Source organism: Cydia amplana, chromosome 22 (genome assembly GCF_948474715.1).
Source record: "Cydia amplana chromosome 22, ilCydAmpl1.1, whole genome shotgun sequence".
NCBI classification, from domain to species: Eukaryota; Metazoa; Arthropoda; class Insecta; order Lepidoptera; family Tortricidae; genus Cydia; species Cydia amplana.
The window spans coordinates 1,592,486-1,611,851 of NC_086090.1; the positions used below are offsets into that span (position 1 = coordinate 1,592,486).

Here is a 19,366-nt window from a genome sequence, read left to right on the forward strand (position 1 = left end):
AAGTCCGCGATTTTATCACAGCATCACGATCAACGAAAGACTGAATGCCTCCAACTTTCCGCGACTCAAAAAAGTGCGTAAAAAATCAAAACGAGTGTTGACGATTCGATCGGTTAGTTTCAATGCACTAATGACTTCTAAAAACCGACCGTGGTAATCTCGACTCGGATTGGTCACTTACTATACCGATTGGTCGGTAAATTTGCCGGTTTTTGGGCGATTTTCCGCTGTTTGGGCACTTTTCCGGTTGGGTAAAGGCAGGTGGTTCGTTTTCTCATGAGAAGGCACGGTAGGTGCGCCTGATCAGGAAGTTAGGATCATTTTGCTGTATAGATGTTCGATTGGTTAACGGTTTCGGATAAACGTTTTGGTTATTTAGTTAAGCTTTGGTTGATTAATTTAATGATCTTTAGTCATTACACACAGTTCGCTATTAAGGTGGGTTTAATTGTCTATTAAAAGGCACTTTTAGGGTGCTCAGTGAAGTAACTTTTTATTTACATTCGGCGTCTTAATATGTTGGCAAGAAAAGAATTCTTATTATTTTTAAAATAGATACTTTTTCGACACCGAGTTGTTTTAACGATATAAGAGGCAAACGAGCAGACGAATCGCCTGATGGTAAGCAATCACCGTCGCCCATGGACACCTGCAACACCAAAGAGGTGGTAAGATTGCCGGCCTTACGATGAGAGTACGCTGTTCTCTTAAAGATCGTATCGGTCCGAAAATAACAGGCGACAGCTAAATTCACAGAGAAATCAATCAATTCACCACTTTTTTTGCTGAAGATCACTTCACAATCTTTTGATCTATTTTCCGCCGGGTCACTTAACTCACTTTAATAGCCTTTCTCATTAAGAATACGTCTTAATCGAATGCTGGACGTTCGGCTACAGATGGCTTGCTCTGATTTTGAGGTATATTTTACGCTCGGCGCCGGAGTCGATGAATTGTGACAAGGGGATCAGCTTTCAGTCTGTTGGCCGTGGGATTTCATTTGTCTATTTATTATGACATTCTTTAATTATGTAATAATATGGCTGTGAATGGTATCGTAAACAGGAAGACACTTTTGGAAAACTTTTTCATTTGAATTTGATAACAGTTTGATCCTAAAACTTTCGCCAATTTGTCAAGTAACATTTGCTAATAATATTTGAAATATTCACATTTTGGCACTTATATTTAGACTAGTTTTTGCCTGCAACTTGGCAACATTTACGAAGAACGATTATTTCCTTGAAAACTATCCTTTGTCCTTCCCTGGGACTCAAACTATCATCATATTCATCATATCCACTTAAATTAGTTCAACGGTTAAAGCGTGAAGAGTTGACAGATGAACGTTTATTCATTTATTTGATTTAATTTAGATACTATAGGTACTCCATCTTTGCTTTTCACTGGTTGTTTTTGTACAGTATACTTATTTTAGGTATAACAAATCTCTTTCACATAGCAAACACCAATAACATTTAATATTCTAAACTTTATTATTTTGTAATTTTTGATGTTAAAAGACAATCATAATTATTTTTTTCAATGTTGTCAGTATTAAGTATTTTCATTTTTGTTTTAAGACAATGTAGCACAACAACAAAATATATTTTTCCTTTTGAGGGAACCTAATCTTTTTTCATGTATATTTTTAAGACAAGGTATACGTAGGTATCTGTAATGAATTGATATATTTATTAGATAGGTTCACACAGCAAGTTTCTCGCGGTCACTCGATACCGGGGTTTTGATTTAGACGTGGGTATTAGAATTACATGCCGGATTGTTTTACAAGACCGACACAGGTACATGCTTTGTATTTATTACAAGTAGGTACTGGACTATCGAGAGTAAAACTACTTATAGCTGCCCAGATGGCTATAAAAAAATCACCTATTAAATTCTATTTTGAATCCGTTTTTTGCAAACATGCATTTGTGTTTCTAATAATACGAAGTCGTAACCTAAAAACACAACTGAGTCCTACATTTCGACTATAAAATAATTCGAAAAATATGGTTATTTCTAAGTTTTTGCAAAAAACCGGTTCCGATCCCAGTTTTTGAGTTGTGCTTTTTGTCAGTAAGGACATAATATTAGCTCATATGCAATTACAGTGTTATTAACGTATTTTGTTAAATTATTTGATTACATTTGTTTTACAAAGCATATTGCATTGTCTCTTTACTACTAAATAATTGCACTCGGTTTAAAATATTTGACGAACGACAATTTGAAAAATAGGTACAATTTTTGCACGTCATAGGGCGTTGCCGTTGCGTTAAATAAATAAATAATCAGCAAAATGATTGTAAATTATACTGGTTCCCTTTTTAACAAGCTTTTATTAGGTCGACCTGTATGTAACTAACTATGTAATGGAATCTAAGGTAACTAATTTAACCATCTTCCAAGGATGGTAGCGTCATTAAAATTGGCAGCTGTACGTAGTTCTGATGACAATACAATAATATGGTACTGTCGAACTGCTCTGATGATGAAGACAGGAGGTGGCCATAGGAACTCTGTGATGAAACAACGCAACCTAATTGTGTTAGGGGTTTTTAGAATTATCTCGATGAGTATTAGTTGTCTGTCGTAAGAAAAGTACAGTCAGCGATAAAAACTTGTACCAAAAATTAACTTTTTGCCAAAAACTTATTTCGTTTATTTGAAATGGATAATACCATCTGCGACATTGTTAATTTCTAAAATACTGTGTTTGATCGAAAAATAAGTCGCGAAATAAGTACCTACCTAATAGAGGATTATTAAATTGTCTCGGAGACCACACGGACAACGCCGTCATCGAAACGTCGGAGGTAAATCTTAAAACTTAGATATGTATGCGATTAAGTCCCGGTGTACAATTTAATAATGTGTAAAAATCATGAAAGTTTAAATCAGCGTAATCGAGGATTTGTTACAAAATTTTCACTTTTTCATTGCAAATTTATTTTTCTTCCAAGACATTAAAAATACGGAACCCTAAATATGCTAAATATTTTTTCCACTTCAACATTTAACCTGATCACACTACGTCTCTGCGAAATACCTATCGACATACTATGTAAATTTCCATAGTTTTTTTTGGCAATATTTTTTCTCACATTTTTGATACAAAAATTCCAAAAAAAATTCACAATAACCACTTCAACGTTTAAATCTTTTTACCATAATATGTCACACTACATGTCTGACAGATTGGCACATTTGCCAAGATTGGCACTTGGCGCGTCACTGGCGATTCGGTCGACCGCGCGCGGGGGCGCCAAAACACTCTCTAGCTGCACGTGAACGAAGGGTGCGTTCGGATACTGAGGGAGAGGGTGGAATTTTTTTAAGATGAATTTTCTGAGCTAGCAAATCATAATCATTTATTTGATGCATAATAATAATAATAGTATCTTGGACACGACGCGGATAGTCTGCCGGTTCCTCTCTCTGCAGCCCTGACCACCGGCAGCTTGGGCCTTGCCCCGCTGCTGGCGGCACCCTAGGTTAGGTTTTTTATAATATGTTTATACGTATTTTGTATTGTTTTTGTAAGTGTTTTTGTATTTTATTTTTATATCCATATTATAAAATAACCTAGCCTAAGAGTTCAAATAAATAAAGAGAACTATAATAGTATAAATAATAATAATAATAATTTAATAGTAATTTTGGATACGGCGCGTACAGTACCTACCTCAGTCTGCGGCCTTGACCACCGGCAGCTCCCTGCCCCGCTGCCGGCGGCACTCTAGGTTAGGTTTTTTATAATGTGTGTATTTTTATAAGTTTTTATATATTATTGTAATGTTTTGTAAGTGTTTTAAAATTGTACTGTTATACTCACAATGTATAATCCTAACCTAAGACCCCAATGAAATAAAGAGATTAATAATTAATTAGATATGAAATATGAATGCAAGAAATTATGTAGATACAATATGATTAACTGTGTGTAGTATATATTTGATTATGAACCAATCCAACTAGGAACAACAAACTTTTTTATTATTTGTAATTTTAAGTTAGTCAAAGGTGCCTAGACTTTCAAAGTCTGAAAATTTGGGACGGGAGCCGTGGCCGGGTGGTCTAGTGGTCAAAACATTAGCCGCATAAGCTGAAAACACCGGTTAGATCCCGGCCACCAGAGGGCTAAGTTATACCTATTTTTTTCTTTCAGTTTATGGACCAATTTTTAAACAGTACTTACGTATATACCTACTAGCCTCATTTTATCTTCGCATCTGGGGGCACGGCCGTGCCCCCGCCAAGACAAAAGGCAGGGCAAAAGGCAGTGCATATCTTTTCTCGGCACGTTTCGTCGTATTTTCGAACCCCCGTAGTTTCGGCTTGGTTAGTTTTACTATCCCCATCATAATCATCCCATGTCCATTAAAAAAATATAATATAAACAATCTGTATGCCAATATTTATCGAAATCCTTTCAGTCGTTATTGTACAATGAAAGAATAACATCCTTAGGAGCACATGATTGATTGTTATTGTTTTAATTACGCTTTGCAATTAAGTTAAGGACGGCAAATATTAAAAAATGTAGACGCCAAGTATCCAATTCCCATACAAAATATTTTCGTGGCTTTTTCTACTTATAAAAGGAATACTAAACCTGACTTTTATTACCTTATTCTTCAAGAAACAGTTCTGAATTTAGTTTACTAATGGCTAATGGCGTTCAATTCACATTTTTTTAAATAATCCTATCTCAACAAAAAAAAAAACAAATCGGTGCAAGCTATTAGACGTAAGCTTCTGTACCTGCATGTTCTACTCTTGTCAGCTTTTTGTCCTACTAATATTATAAAATAAATGTGGAAGTTTGTGTACTTGAATATTTGTATCTTTGGGTTGTGCTTTCCTTCAAAAATGGCTGAACCGATTTCCAGTAAGCACACAGATAGTTTATATTATGCAGTTAAAGCAAATCGTGAATAGTTGCGCAACATGGGGCGTAAGTTAAATATTGCAAACGAGAGTAAGTTAAATCGCGACGGCTTGCCGGAGCGATTTATAGACTCGAGTTTGCAATATTATTACGCCCCGAGTTACACACAATGTTTTTCATCACACTTGCGATACAAAAATGAAGTATAAAGACAAAAAACTGTTAATTGTGGTACTAGAAACTTCATTACTCCCTAGGGAAAATGCTTTTTCTATTACTCCCGCTAAGCCTGCGTGCAATACCACATTTACTGAGAGAGTGTGTTGAAAAGATTATTTATCTCATAAGCTTGACAGCACAGAGGTAAGTAAAGGTCATTTTCAGCTCTATGGCATCACAGATTGGATCAAATTTAATTTGGAATAAATTAACAAAAAATATATAGGTATAACAAAACCATCAATTTCTGAAATCGGTTAAAAAAGCCCAAATTTTCTAAACCATCAATTTCTGAAATCGGTTAAAAAAGCCCAAATTTTCTGTAGAGAGATTATCCGAACGCGTGACGTCACGCTCCGCCCGCCCTAGCTTCTATCTCTCTCGCACGATCTGACAACCCTTGCTATGATCATTGCGTTATCTGCGTGATAATATTATAGATAAGTGTTAGATAAGTATAGTTAAGTATTATATGTATAGTAATTTTACTATAATTGAAATGAAATTTTGATTTGTCAAAATAAAGATTCAAAATAGAATGGAATGGGAGACCTTTTTATAGGTCCCTGGGCGGGTAGAGGCTACACAAACAAAATATAATAATAATATTACGTACAAACCATGGAGCGATAACTAGTACAATGTATATGAGAAAATCATCGATAATAAATTTTTACACTAATGGTGCTACTTTACCGCCCTAGTGCAGTAACTAGGACAATACGTGCCTATGACGAAAATTGAAAGAGCCATAACGTACTGTAAAACATTTTACAATACACGTGCGAAAAGGTAATTTTCTACTTACCGCACTAATTTACTATATCGATATTATAGGAACTCCTTATCTGTCATTAAATTTTGCCCCCAAAATTCCAACATCTGGATCTAAGAGATGCTTTTCTTAAGTATTCTACCTATCTCAATCGTGTCATCTAATATATCATCAAATATGTACCTAAATACCTATTATCAAGACCATACCATTAGCGTATGTGTAGGGTATATACATGAAAGCCACAATAGCTCTCTGGTTGGCACAAAGACATCGCTAATGCGCGGTAAGTGCTCTGTTTGACAAATTGGCGGCTGTGTACAGATTGGAGATAATGGACCACTGGGAGTGGGGACTTGGGATAAATATATAAAATAAATAAATATTATAGGACATTCTCACACAGATTGACTAAGTCCCACAGTAAGCTTAAGAAGGTTTGTGTTGTGGGTACTCAGACAACGATATATGTATAAATAATATACAAATACATAAATACATAGAAAACACCAAAGACTCAGGAACGAATATCTGTGCTCATCACACAAATAAATGTCCTTACCGGGATTCGAACCCAGGTTCGCGGCTTCACAGGCAGGGTCACTACCCACTAGGCCAGACCAGTCGTCAAACTAAGATGATTTGATTATTTTATTATACTAGTTAAAAATCATTCAAGGCATCGTCAAAACTGTACTTAAATGACAATAGGGACTGTGCTCGTTTGGAATGATATTACCGCTTCTTTAATACCGTCCGTACTGCCTATATTTGAAATACGCTCCATATTCTGTCAAACGAATCACCAAACAATTGCATAAGAACTAGGGATGTAGTACAGGGATGTACCGACTAGTCGTTTTTGTAGTCGGCGATTAATCGGCGACTAGTCGGCAAAAAATATTAATTACAAATACAAATACAAATACAAATGCATTTATTTCATTACTTTTTACATCAGTTCTTAGGTATAATATAAGGGTTAGGTAGGTAATTAGTCCATCTTAGGTACATGAAGTAAGTACAGTATTTATCTAAACATTGTGCAACAAATTGTGTAAGTAATGAAAAAGGTGCGGGTACAGCTTGCTGAATTTAAACCCGCCCTTGGTCAGGTAATTGGAATGGTATTAAGATTAAATATTTTTTAAATTATGAAATTCACAATAAAAACCAAAACTTTAGTATGTAATTACAGAAAGCAGGACATAAATAAAATAAAATGCCCATATTAGTCCAATGTTACATGTCCATTTTACTTATTTCTCATTTTACTTACTTTTTTTATTTAGGGTACAAAATATGCTTGTATTCATATTAAATTCATGTACTTATTGGTAATTATGTAGGTGTATCGTCGCAGTAGCACGGAACATATTTCAGTTGATATTGAAAGCGCGACGACGCAAGGAGAAATACAATTGTTTTTCTAACGCATCCGAACTTGAATAAAGCTACTACAGTTGCCATACGAATGTAATCTTTATCGGGAAGTACTTATCGATTATGAACTTGGGCGACTAGCCGACTAGTCGGCCGACTAATCGGCCATCTGAGCGCCGATTAGTCGGCTAGTCGGCCAAAACCATAGTCGGTACATCACTAATAAGAACCTATTTATGTATGTAACGTAAATAAATTATTTTTAAACATGGGGGGGCCCTGGCTTTGGGGGGGGGGGGTAAACATCATATGAAAGAGCTCATTTTGAGAATTTCAAATATATTTTTTTTATAATTTTTAATTAAATAGGTTAGAAGTTATTTAAGAAAATATCCAAAAAATGAATAGCCGAAATTCACTATTCCCCCCTTTATCTCCGAAAATTTTGAAAAAAAAAAGATAGATATAATAGTTCTTTACCTATACTGATGATGATTACCTAGATGACAGGAAAGCCTATTAGAAATGTGCAGTCAAAAGTGAGCCGGACTTAATGTACGGAAACCTTGGAACGCAAGTCCGACTCGCACTTGGCCGGTTTTTTATTGATAGCCTTCCTGTCTTAATAAAGCCTAAAAATGACTAAGACGAGTTTTATTATTTTTATTTTTCTACTCGTCGACTGCAATGGTTGAATTAAGACTTCGTATACCAAAGTGAAAACGCATACTTTTTTCACTATGGGACCCCAACTCAACTATAATATTCATTTCAATACAGTTTAGTCAACTATAATGAAACTGACCAATCGAAAGCGCGGAGCAAGTACCAGGGCCTCATGAGTTACGAGAAGGTGTCGTTGACCAACCGGCCGGGGGCGCGGGGCGCGGGGGCCGGGTCGCGTACGAGTATGAAGGTATCGCGGCTGCTCGCGGATCTTAGCTGTATACTTTTGGTTTTTTTACCTACATATGTGATTCTTCTATTAGTTTTAAGTATTTTTTTTTGACTCGTAGAAAAAGTATTGTATACAATAGTGATATAATCAAGCTTTTCAATCTCGTACCTTACTTAGGCAACTCAGCAAGCTTCATTGCCTAAACACGGCACTGGACTGAAAAGCTCTCCATTATATCACGATTGTATAAAATACTATTTATTGATCCCATTTAAATAGATTGTACCATTTAGGTAAAAAGCATATTTTTATTAATATAAAACCGAGATCATAAGATTTTTGTTGCTGCAAAACATGTAGATAGACAGACCATGATGACTGAAAACTTCCCAAGTTCTCACACACAGTAGTCGGCCCACCACTGCGGCAAGGTTTGACTATTCGATTATGGATTTTGATGTACTACAACACAACCCCATACCAAATTGAACTTTAATACAAACGTATTACGGTACACATTAGCTTGGATATGTATAATTGTATATATTATTGTATAATGTTTTGCTTCATTAGACTAAATGCTTGAAATTAATTATCTTATATAATATATTGGGGTAATGGATGATATATTGTTATATTATATCTTTTGTTAATATATCTACTAGGTACACTTCATTAGGTTTTAATGGAAGCTTTGATATATACGTATATTTGTCATATATTATGTGATTTTGGTAAAAACTACAAAAATAATTTTGAATTACTTAGAATTTTGGTTTATCTCAACTATGACTGTAATATCTATGCGCTATGTCAATTGTCATTACTTCAAAAATATCAAACTTTTTTAATAACTTCATTATCTTCCGTCATTCTTTCTGTCATTTCTGATTCCGTAATTTTAATCAATTCACTGTCAATAGTAATGTCATTTCGAGTATCATTACTTTGACATAACTCCAATACTGAAGCAAGATATTTATATAACTTCATTACTTACCGTCATTCCTTCATGCCAATCCCTACACTATTACTAAAAATGTCATTTCTTCAAAGTAATGTCATTATTCATGATACCCATACTACAATTATTCAAAAATATCAAAAAGCGATAAAACCAATAAACATGACCACGCTAAAGTAAAAGTTCCCATGCGCCGGCGCAATTAGTCACGCTCCGGGAACGAACCTGCGACCTTCGGGAGCTAAGTTTAGGGGATCTTTAATGTACTTATTGTAATTTGTATTATTTTAATACCTAGAATAAATAACACAATTTCCGTGAGACACACACATAACACACACAGACAGAGCGTTTTCGACTTAAAATACGTGACCCGTTTTTAATATAAGTAATTATTTAATTAATATTTTAATATGCCTAGAATAAATAGATTAAGAGTTATAAGTCACTCACAACAGCAATACAACGTAAAATGTCTTGCACGTCGAAATCACAAAGGAAGACAATTGCACTGCGAACGTTTACGTTCTACGTCTTTTATTTTTAATTTAAGGTTGGCCGAACACAACCGTTATGAATCGGTAGTCGTCTAAGTAAATCGAAATAAATTTTTCATTTTAGGTCGCAACAAAGCATTATTAAATTTATTATATTTTCTTATTATTATTTTTTAACCATATAATTCTAGCTTTATTTAAATCTCAAATAAAAATTCATTAAACGTCACAATTCGATACCTCAGTCTAGGTGCCATCCAATCGTAATCGCTTGCTGTGACAATCGATTTGGGTTAGTTACATCTCTATAAACGTCAGTCATAATGTGTCAAATAATGCAAATAGGAATAATCCGACTTTAGTAAGTTTTATTTCAAGCGGATGTTACGTAAGCATTTGCTAAAACAAGAATTCGAAGAATATCCATCATTATTATATTTATAGTACGCATTTTATAAATATGTGGTAGTTTATTTATTTATTTATGTAGTTTATAAGTATAGTTTGCTTTTTTTTTAATTCAGTAAATATATTTCTCTCTCTGCACCAGTTGTAGGTATCTCTGTTTGGTCCTATGGTTGACTGGTAGAGAGCTAGAGAGTGCCATTTGGCAATAAGTCCGCCATTTGTACATTGTTGTATAAATTGTGTACAATAAAGTTTAAATAAATAAAGGTGTCTGTTACATTACTCGTAAACATATTAAGTTGCCAGCTGATACACTTGATACTGATACTGCGACCGCAACTTCCTTGGGAACCTGACTTTTAACCGAACTTATTGTTTCTTATTCTACACTTGAGGTTAAGGATACACAATTGGGTACTTTCTAATTAAAATAAATTATTTCACACCGTGCACGAAAATCACCAGATAATTCTTAGAAAAACATAGAAAGTAGTTATTTTTAAACACAATTTACATTTAATAAATCAGATAGAAATATAAAAAGTAGGCGAGTTGACCGTGACGTCACACACAGGTTTTCATATAAATTCCATATTGGCAAATCGTTTTGACAGTTCTAAAAATGAAGCTGATTTGACTAGTAGGAAAGTACCCAATTGTAGGTGAATCTGTGCGGAAAGAAAAGAGTCGTGGAATGTATGGGGCCTACAGACAATCCAACCTCTAGACATAGCATAGTCGCGCTACCCCCTCTGCCACACATACGGTAGCGTTACTCCATCTTCGAGTCAATTCCGTGCCGTGATTGGTCCGTGTCTTTGAACGGACCAATCACGGCACGGGATTCGCTCACCTCGTCCCCCCGCACCCCCGTATTTTTGGCAGCATCGGTTTCATGAAAGAATTGGCCTAAGCTCAGTCTAGAGGTTGGATTGTCAGTGATGGGGCCCTATACATTTCACGACTCTTCTCTTTCCACACAGATTCTTCTAAGTAAAACCTCTAGAAAACTTCTAGTCTGAGGGGCTACCGCGAAAACCGAATTTCGCAAATTGCGGGCATTTTTTTCTGTCACTCTAATTACGCCTTCTTTGGAGTAAATATATTCTTAATTCCGCTCCAGCCTCGTAGAGGGCACATCTCGCTCAATCAATATTAAACCCTAAACCATTGCAATAAAGTACATTTTAGCAATATTCTCGGTTTAAACCCCAGCCTCGTTCGGGGCACGTCTCGTTTTTTCCGAACTGCCGGTTTCCCTTTCGATGCGCGTGACCATCGCGACTTCATTGACGCAACTTTTGTACTAACTTAAATGGCTGATCACAGGTGGATCTTATGTCTTTGCAATAAGGATTACGAATTGACAGTTAACAGCGGTAACGGTGGTATAGTCACCTGCAATAATATGTTACTCTTTGAAGGCCGCAAAAATATGTGACACGCTCTTATGGCTCTACAAATAAGATCGTGTCAGATATTTTTGCGGCCTTCGTTGTGTAACAAATTATTGCAGGTGACTCGTAATCATGTAAAGTCGTCTAGTGTATATTGATCCTACTTACTATTTCATATTTTTGGTGATTTTACTGAGATTTTTTGTTATTTAGGAGATATTATAATTCTACCAGAGAACACTGATTTAATTCACGATTTTTACACATTATTAAATTGTACAACGGGACTGAATCGCGTATCTCCGAGACCACGGGGACAACGCCGTCCTCGAAACGTCGGGGGTAAATCTTAAAACTTAGATACGCGATTATGTCCCGTTGTACAATTTAATAATCTACTAGAGAACTTTTAAGTACAAAATAAGAATAAGAGAGGTATGTGGCACAGCAAATGTTATCTCGCTTTGTGTGGTAGGGCACAGCACGTAGGGCAGTAGGGCAAACGGATATAATTTTGCTCATATTTAGAGCAGAGCCCAACTGGGGAAGTACCTCCACCTCACAGAAAACCACAGCCAAATAACCATATACCTACATTCTACTCATAGTAAAGCGCTCATCGGAAAATCAGCGCTAGAAGTCACCAACAACATGCTGAGATGAGGCCATATCGTGGTACTTTTCTTTATGTGATAGTCAGCAAACGAGCAGACGAGCCGCCTGATAGGAAGCGGTCATCGTAGCCCATGGACATAAGCAACATCACAGGAGCCACTTAAGCGTTGCCGACCCTTGAGAACCCTAAATACCCGCTTCTTGAAGAATCCCATGTCGTAGCGCAAAGGAAATACCTCAGGAGGCAACTCATTCCACATTCTGCACGTTCTGGTTATTCATTCTACGCTTTTGTTAAAATGTGTTAATTGTCTCGTGTGTGTTTACGTATACAAATATTTCTATTTTATTCTAGTGCGTGAAGTGCGTCTAGAGTCAGACCAAGAAAAGTCTGCAGCGATTTTGATAGCCCACGCAGTCAAGTGTTATTTATACGTCATAATTTCATAGACGTTTGACGTTTAATAATAACACTTGCACTACGTGGGTCTCAAAATCGCTGCAGACTTTTCTTGGTCTAACTCTAAACCATTACCTAAGTAATAAGGATTTGCATTTTTTGCCTTTGCCTGCCACTTTCGCAGATTTTGAAGGACTTTTGTTTAAACCCTCCTATAGGCTATATTGAATGCGATTGATTAGCATAAAATAAAGTATATTTATACTATTATACAGTAAACTCAAAGACTAAACTCTCTCTCGCACGTCTCAGCCACTGTCAAACCAAAACCGGTAGCCGCCTTGTAATATCGAACATTGTTGTCAGCGCGTTATTTTGTTATACAACTTTTTATTATTGAATGTAAATGTCAGTAAAGTTGGAGCGTCAGTGACAGCGGAAACCGTTTAGGGTTATGGCGGACAGATGGCAGCACTAATATTTGATAGCCTTGAAACTTGATAGTCAAAATCAATTTTTGGAGTGAAAACTTCTTTAGCGGCGCTGTGCACTTTTTGAGGTGGGGAAAAAATGTTAAACTCGCGACAGATCACGTGAGCGTAAGACGGACACGTGGCCTGATCGAAAGTTACAATGTCATTGAGTTTTTCTTAATTGATTTAAATGCCATCTAGTGAGTTTCCCTCTAACTGGTATTAATATAACTCGAGTACTAACAGTGATGTGCTTAGGGTTTCAAGTAATGCGACGAAATAACGCTAGATGGCGTTAACCTCGATTATACAGACATTTTGCACTAGTCATTGAGTTTTCACTTCTGCCGGCACTCCCGGAGTGCAACCCGTTGTTTTTTAACAAGAAGATACGTCTGCGAGAGATATTCCCGGAAGCCGAAAAAAGAAGCCGGAAGCGTAACTTTTTCCATTTTTTCCTTTAATATAAAATTTTGACTTGATGGTAATTTTGTAGTTGGTACCTAAATTATGTAATGGCTCCTCTACACGATAGCCCATCATACTGGTCTAGCGTGTGGAGAGCGCAGTGGTGTCGGATGGCTTGCGGCGCGGCAGGATGGCGATGGGATCCCAGTAAGGGCATTTTATTCGTGTGATGAGCACAAATATTTGTTCCTGAGACTTGGGTGCTTTCTAAGTATGTGTATATTATATATATCGTTATCGAGTACCCACAACACAAGCCTTCTTGAGCTTACTGTGGGACTTAGTCAATCTGTGTAAGAATGTCCTATAATATTTATTTATGCTACCTTAAGTTTTCCAAATTAATCTCAAATCCTTTGTGAGAGATCAACTAGTCTCTGAGAATCAAAACTAAAGCAACTTACACACCACGCACGCACCAAAATACATAGGTAATTAAAGACGGGACGGCCACGAAAACCAGGGAATGTGTCAGTTCAGTATTAATCAGTCATGATGTTATTAGGTACCTCCTAATTTGATCGGTAACGTCACAATCTTACAATCGAATCAACCACTTTTCTCGTCACATTCATATACATCGAAATCGTTTGTGACCACTTTAATGGCTCCTCTACACGATGGGCCAACGCCGGCCACTCCAAGGGACGTATTTATGTGTTAGAGGGAGCAAGTGATATTGCTATCTCATTCCTGCGTCCCTTGGAGTGGCCGGCGTTGGCCCATCGTGTAGAGGAGCCATAAAATTATCACATGAGTAGTAAGTGCAATTTCTTACGTATCGATATCGTTTTATCGACATAGGTAACGTATACTCGTGTCTATTTTTTCTTTGCTATTCCTGGTACCATTCCTGTCAATCTCATGTCAATTTAGTTCGCGAGATTTTGGAGACGACAAATTAAATACATCCTTAGCATGATAAAGATGCATTTAATATACCCGCTGGCACTAGCACCTGACTCGCCCGCCGAACTAATTTCACAGCGATTAGAGCAAGTGTACTCGCACAAAAACTGTCCATTCACCGACGCTGGAAAGTGAATGAATCTCGACATTCGTGGACCGGTTCTATCCCTTACGGCGTGTCGGTTAATGTGCGGCGTTTTGGTGATTATAGTGAGAAAAAGGGTAATGTGATGCTGGTAGCTGAGAGGTAAAGCTTAAGGATGATCGTGGATTCAAACCACCGCTTTTAATGTCGCCTGTGTCTCTTTATTTTGGTTTAAAGCTTAAGTTGCATACATTCCTTATACATCTCTGCTCCCATACTACCTGTTTTTGAAATAATTCTAATTCTGTTTTTATGCCGGCCATTAGCTTCTTAAACTTCCTGCTACGCTGCTGCTACGTCGATTGCATGTCGATTGATTTGTATTTTTGACATAAATTTCCGCGAGAGAGATACAAAGTGAGACAGTATCATTAAAAACGTTATATTTTCATAGAAATTTGACATTAATTTATGACATTTTTGTCATTGCAAATGCCATGCAGAGTAATCTTGGTACGACTCTAGATTGGTGCAACTATTTTTTTTTATCCGTAAAAAATGATTTAAAAAAATCTAATTAATCCATCGTACCTTTACGTTAGGTACTTCAAACCTATAAAAAAATCAGCTGTATTCGAGTTATTCCATTGAAAAAAGGCGGATAATTCCGAAAAGCGATTATTATTACAAGGGAATATGAGTAATTAGATAATTATTTTCAGGGATACCCAATTTCTCGAATACACGTTAATCGGAATATTACCAGTATTCAATGAAACAATAGCGAACTATCCATAGTGAACGGAAGTTAAAAAAACTTGGAAACTGAAGTAATTACGAGCAAATCACAATTGTTACGTAATTACAACTCTCCATTGTATCGATCTAATTACTGCAGAGCTATGAATGGACAGACATGACCAGTTTCATTATAAATGAATATTTGAAACGCTCTTAATTCATCGTGTTTTGTTTATAAACGAATATTTGAGGTTTACTACAATGACCTTAAGATGACCTTAAGTTCGCACGCGTTATTAACACAACTGAGGATATCACCTTACTTCAGAGCGATATTATAAGACTGAGTAGCTGGTGTAAGCATAACCGTATGCACATTAATATAAAAAAATGCATCCATATGAAATTCACCCGAAAACAAAATGTAACACAGTCAGACTACCATATAGACGGATGGAAACTGAACGAAGTTGAGAACACTCGCGATCTTGGAGTTATTTTCGACAACAAGTTAACGTTTATCCCCCACATAGAAAATATTCAAGAGGGCATTTAAGACTTTGGGCTTTGTCATAAGAAACACTAGATCATTTAGGCGCAGCGCAACCAAAATATTACTATAATATAATAGTCTGGTGAGGAGTATTATGGAATATTGCATTATGCTACTCACTCACTACGGTTAGAGCGTATTCAAAAAAGGTTCACTCGTCACTTAGCTTTTCAGGCACGTGTTATGGCTAAAACATCAATATCCTATCAACGGAAACTGCAATATTTCAAGATGGATTCCCTAGAAGACCGACGGACGCTCTTAGATGCAACTTTTTTGTACAAGTTAGTGAACCACAAAATAGATTGTCCACAACTACTGACACTGTTGAACTTTAGTGCTACATCTCATTTCCCCCGTAATGCTATCACCCCTCTTTACGCCCCTCTTAGAAGATCAGTTTCAGGCACTAACTCTCCAATATGCAGGTTATGTAAAATTGCTAATGGTTGCTGTGACAAGGCAGATATGCACTTTGACCCACTAAATAGATTTATAACATTTGTCCGAAAATATTTGTTAAAATATAAATAATTAGATAATAAGTTTAAAAGTATTATTATAGCTGTTTACTTATATATGTTTTGCATGCGGTGTTTACCTGTAACTGATTGTGACACCACTCCTTATATGCATTAGCTAGTACTTTTTTAATGTATCGATGTCAACAATTGTTGGTGAACCTTAAATAAATAAAATAAAATAAAATAAAAATGATTACGACGATAGCATAGGACTGGGTTTTAACTTATAACATACAAAATAGGCTAAATGTGTGTCAAAATGTGTTTTTATTTGATTTATCGCCTCGGTTTTGTCACTATAATTAGGTAGTTACTAACTACTACAAAAATAACTGAAAATAAATGAAAATTGGACATGTATTTTGGTTATTTTTTTCGTCCAGGAATAGATAGTTAAATTCCTAAAATGTTGAAATCCTGAAATGTTGACTTTGATTTGACTTGAACTTAACTAGACGGAGCCCCGCTTCGCGGGGCTCCTATTTCTAGGCGGTTTGCCCTTCGGGCATCTGAAGCTACCTAACGAACCTAACCTACCTACCTATTGATTTAGTCTGATATCAGTGATATCCGTGAAAACATTATTCAACATTTTGAGAATCCAACATTTCGATAATTCAACATTATGAGAATTCAACTTTCTGTTACTGGAGGACTTTTTCTATTGAGCCAACTTTGGCCTTTTAAAGTTTTATTTATGATCCAGTTCCCGTGTTCCCCAATTTTTTCATGACATTAAAACGAAAAAAAAAAACAATCCTTCTGCGTTAGCCCCATCGGAACTGACCATGATTAGAACTTATATCTTGGCAATAAGGTATACAACTTGTCAGTTAACGAAATGAATGAATGAATGAATGAATGTTTATAAATATAAGAGTACTCACCGTCTCCGCTCTGGTTGCTGCTGTGGGCGTGGTACTGCTCATCTGAAAAGTCGTACTCTACGTCAGGTCAGACCATCTGCTCTCTTCTCATACAAATTAATAGTTGATGGTACAGGTGATACAACAAACAAAGGTTGCTAGCAAGTCTTGCGAAAAAACAAAGATGTATTTGATAAAAAATTGATTATAAAAAGATTAATGTCATTAACGTGTCTAACGCGATTAAATTCATTATTTTACATGTGCATTTCTTGATTGAGAAATTCCATACTAAAGGGAAGGTATTATTTCCGTACACGGCGGGTAGAAGTTGATAACTCGCGGGAAAAAATGAAAGAAATTTGAACCTTATGCGATTTAATTTTAAGTTCAAATTTCTTCAATAAAATATCTCGAGTTATCAACTTCTTCCCGCCGTGTACCGATTTAGTCAAAATGATGACTAAATACCCTCAACATTATGTATGACTTTTATAAACATTGAGATTTTTAAAGAGTTTACTTCAAATTTGTTTCCAAAAAATTTACATACATATACCTATTGAAGTTTACAAATTCTACACAAATTATTATTTATTTAAATTACGTACCTCCATTCCTATGGTCACCCATCAACTCCTGACTCTGCAGCGTCGGTGCATGGATCAGCACCTTCTGCTGAGGACTGTGAGGGTCCAGACCCTCAACCTCCAAAAGCGGAGCATGGGGCTCATATCCATGAACAATCAGGGGAGGCGGGTGAAGATCCATGGCTTACACTCTCAAATCCACAGACACTTAACACATAGTTGGTGACACAACACAATGTTTCTTTTTTTCTTTTTTTTAGGCACTGTTGTCAGCACTATTTGATACAAATTTTTCTGTCTGTCACTTATAAACACTGTTTTTTATTGTTTTCAATAACACTTCGTTGTCCAAAAAGTTCGTTGGCCACTTCTACACGTTTGCAACTCACTTTAAACTAACGAGTACTTTTGCGGATTTTATTTTGCACATGGCAACATTCGTCACCGTTTCTTGCGGATCTTCTGTTTCAGCATTTTGCGTTTCTGTAACAAAAAAAAAGGAATTAGTCGGTGAAATTTAACTTTCTTTGAGCGCTCGCTTTTTTGAGCTATTTTTGTGAATTAATTTAGCCAAAATGCAAGAACTTATAAATAAGAAAATAGATTAGCTTTAGATTCTCGGAAGTTCGATAAAAATGAGGTATCAGTTTAAATTTTTTACTTTAATTTTTTTTCGTTTGTAGGTATAAAATTCGGGCGCTGTGTTAGGCCACTGCAACTCTACCACTGGTTGTAATAAGCCTAAATAAAAAAATACTTTCAGAATTATTTAAAATATATTGGCTTTTCTTACAAATAACTACAATACTGTTTGCTTGCTGATATTATAAAATATGCTCCACATATAATTTTAACCGTATATGGTCATATCTGTAGTAGTGTAGTGTGTCGGACAGCGGGTTTGAATATGCAAACAAACGCTCAAGGAAGCTTGGGATAGGTCAGGTCGGAGCTAGGAAAGTTTGGAGTGGGCTTCTTGGTTTTACAATGCTTTCGTTGTGAGAAAAGTGGTCACATGCTCACATGTGACGTCCGCCTTCTAACTTCTCCAACGTTCGAATTTTTTTTGCCTCCCCCTTCCCCCAATTAACTCGAAATTTTTTTTAAGCCGGTTGAAGTTATAACCTGCCAATGCTGCTTGCATAAACGCATGCCATAAAAAAAATTGCTATGAATTGTACCTACTGATTATTAACATTATTATTTCCGTTGATAAACGATAATTATTTATTGGTATTACTCAAGAGGATTTAATATATTAATAAGATTAATGGTGAATGAACACTAGAGTTAAACCAAGAAAAGTCTGCAGCGATTTTGATAGCCCACGCAGTGCAAATGTTATTTTAAACGTCAAACTTCTATGAAATTATGACTATAAATAACACTTGCACTACTTGGGCTATCAAAATCGCTGCAGACTGTTATAGGTCTGACTCTATTTAGTTTCATGTATGCCTTTGACAGAACAAGATACGAGTTTTTTTCAAAGTAGTGACGTTATACAGTAGTACAGTCAAGGGTAAAAATATGGGTGCACAAATCATACTCAAAAATATGTCCCATGTCAGCGAATTAAGAACTATCTATGGGACATATTTTTACCTACCTATATAACCTAATATAAGTTGTCTACCTCTATCTACACCCATATTTTTATAGTTGATTGTACTATATAAAGATATGTATAAATACTTATAATTA

General features: G+C 36.0%; 1 protein-coding gene across 3 annotated transcripts in view; it reads right to left on the reverse strand.

The window, feature by feature from the left end:
* Positions 1-17,901, reverse strand: part of LOC134658384 (paired box protein Pax-5) — a 91,396-nt gene extending 73,495 nt beyond the window's left edge. For 2 of the 3 annotated variants that reach the window (XM_063514064.1, XM_063514063.1), the window contains exons 1-2: positions 17,684-17,901; positions 17,094-17,150 (exon numbers count right to left, since the gene is read on the reverse strand). In XM_063514064.1, coding sequence (XP_063370134.1) covers positions 17,094-17,150; positions 17,684-17,843 — 217 coding nt within the window. In that variant the 5' untranslated portion in view covers positions 17,844-17,901. The remainder of the gene's footprint in view (positions 1-17,093; positions 17,151-17,683) is intronic. The other variant, XM_063514065.1, reaches the window with a different exon arrangement.
* Positions 17,902-19,366: the final 1,465 nt, after the last annotated feature.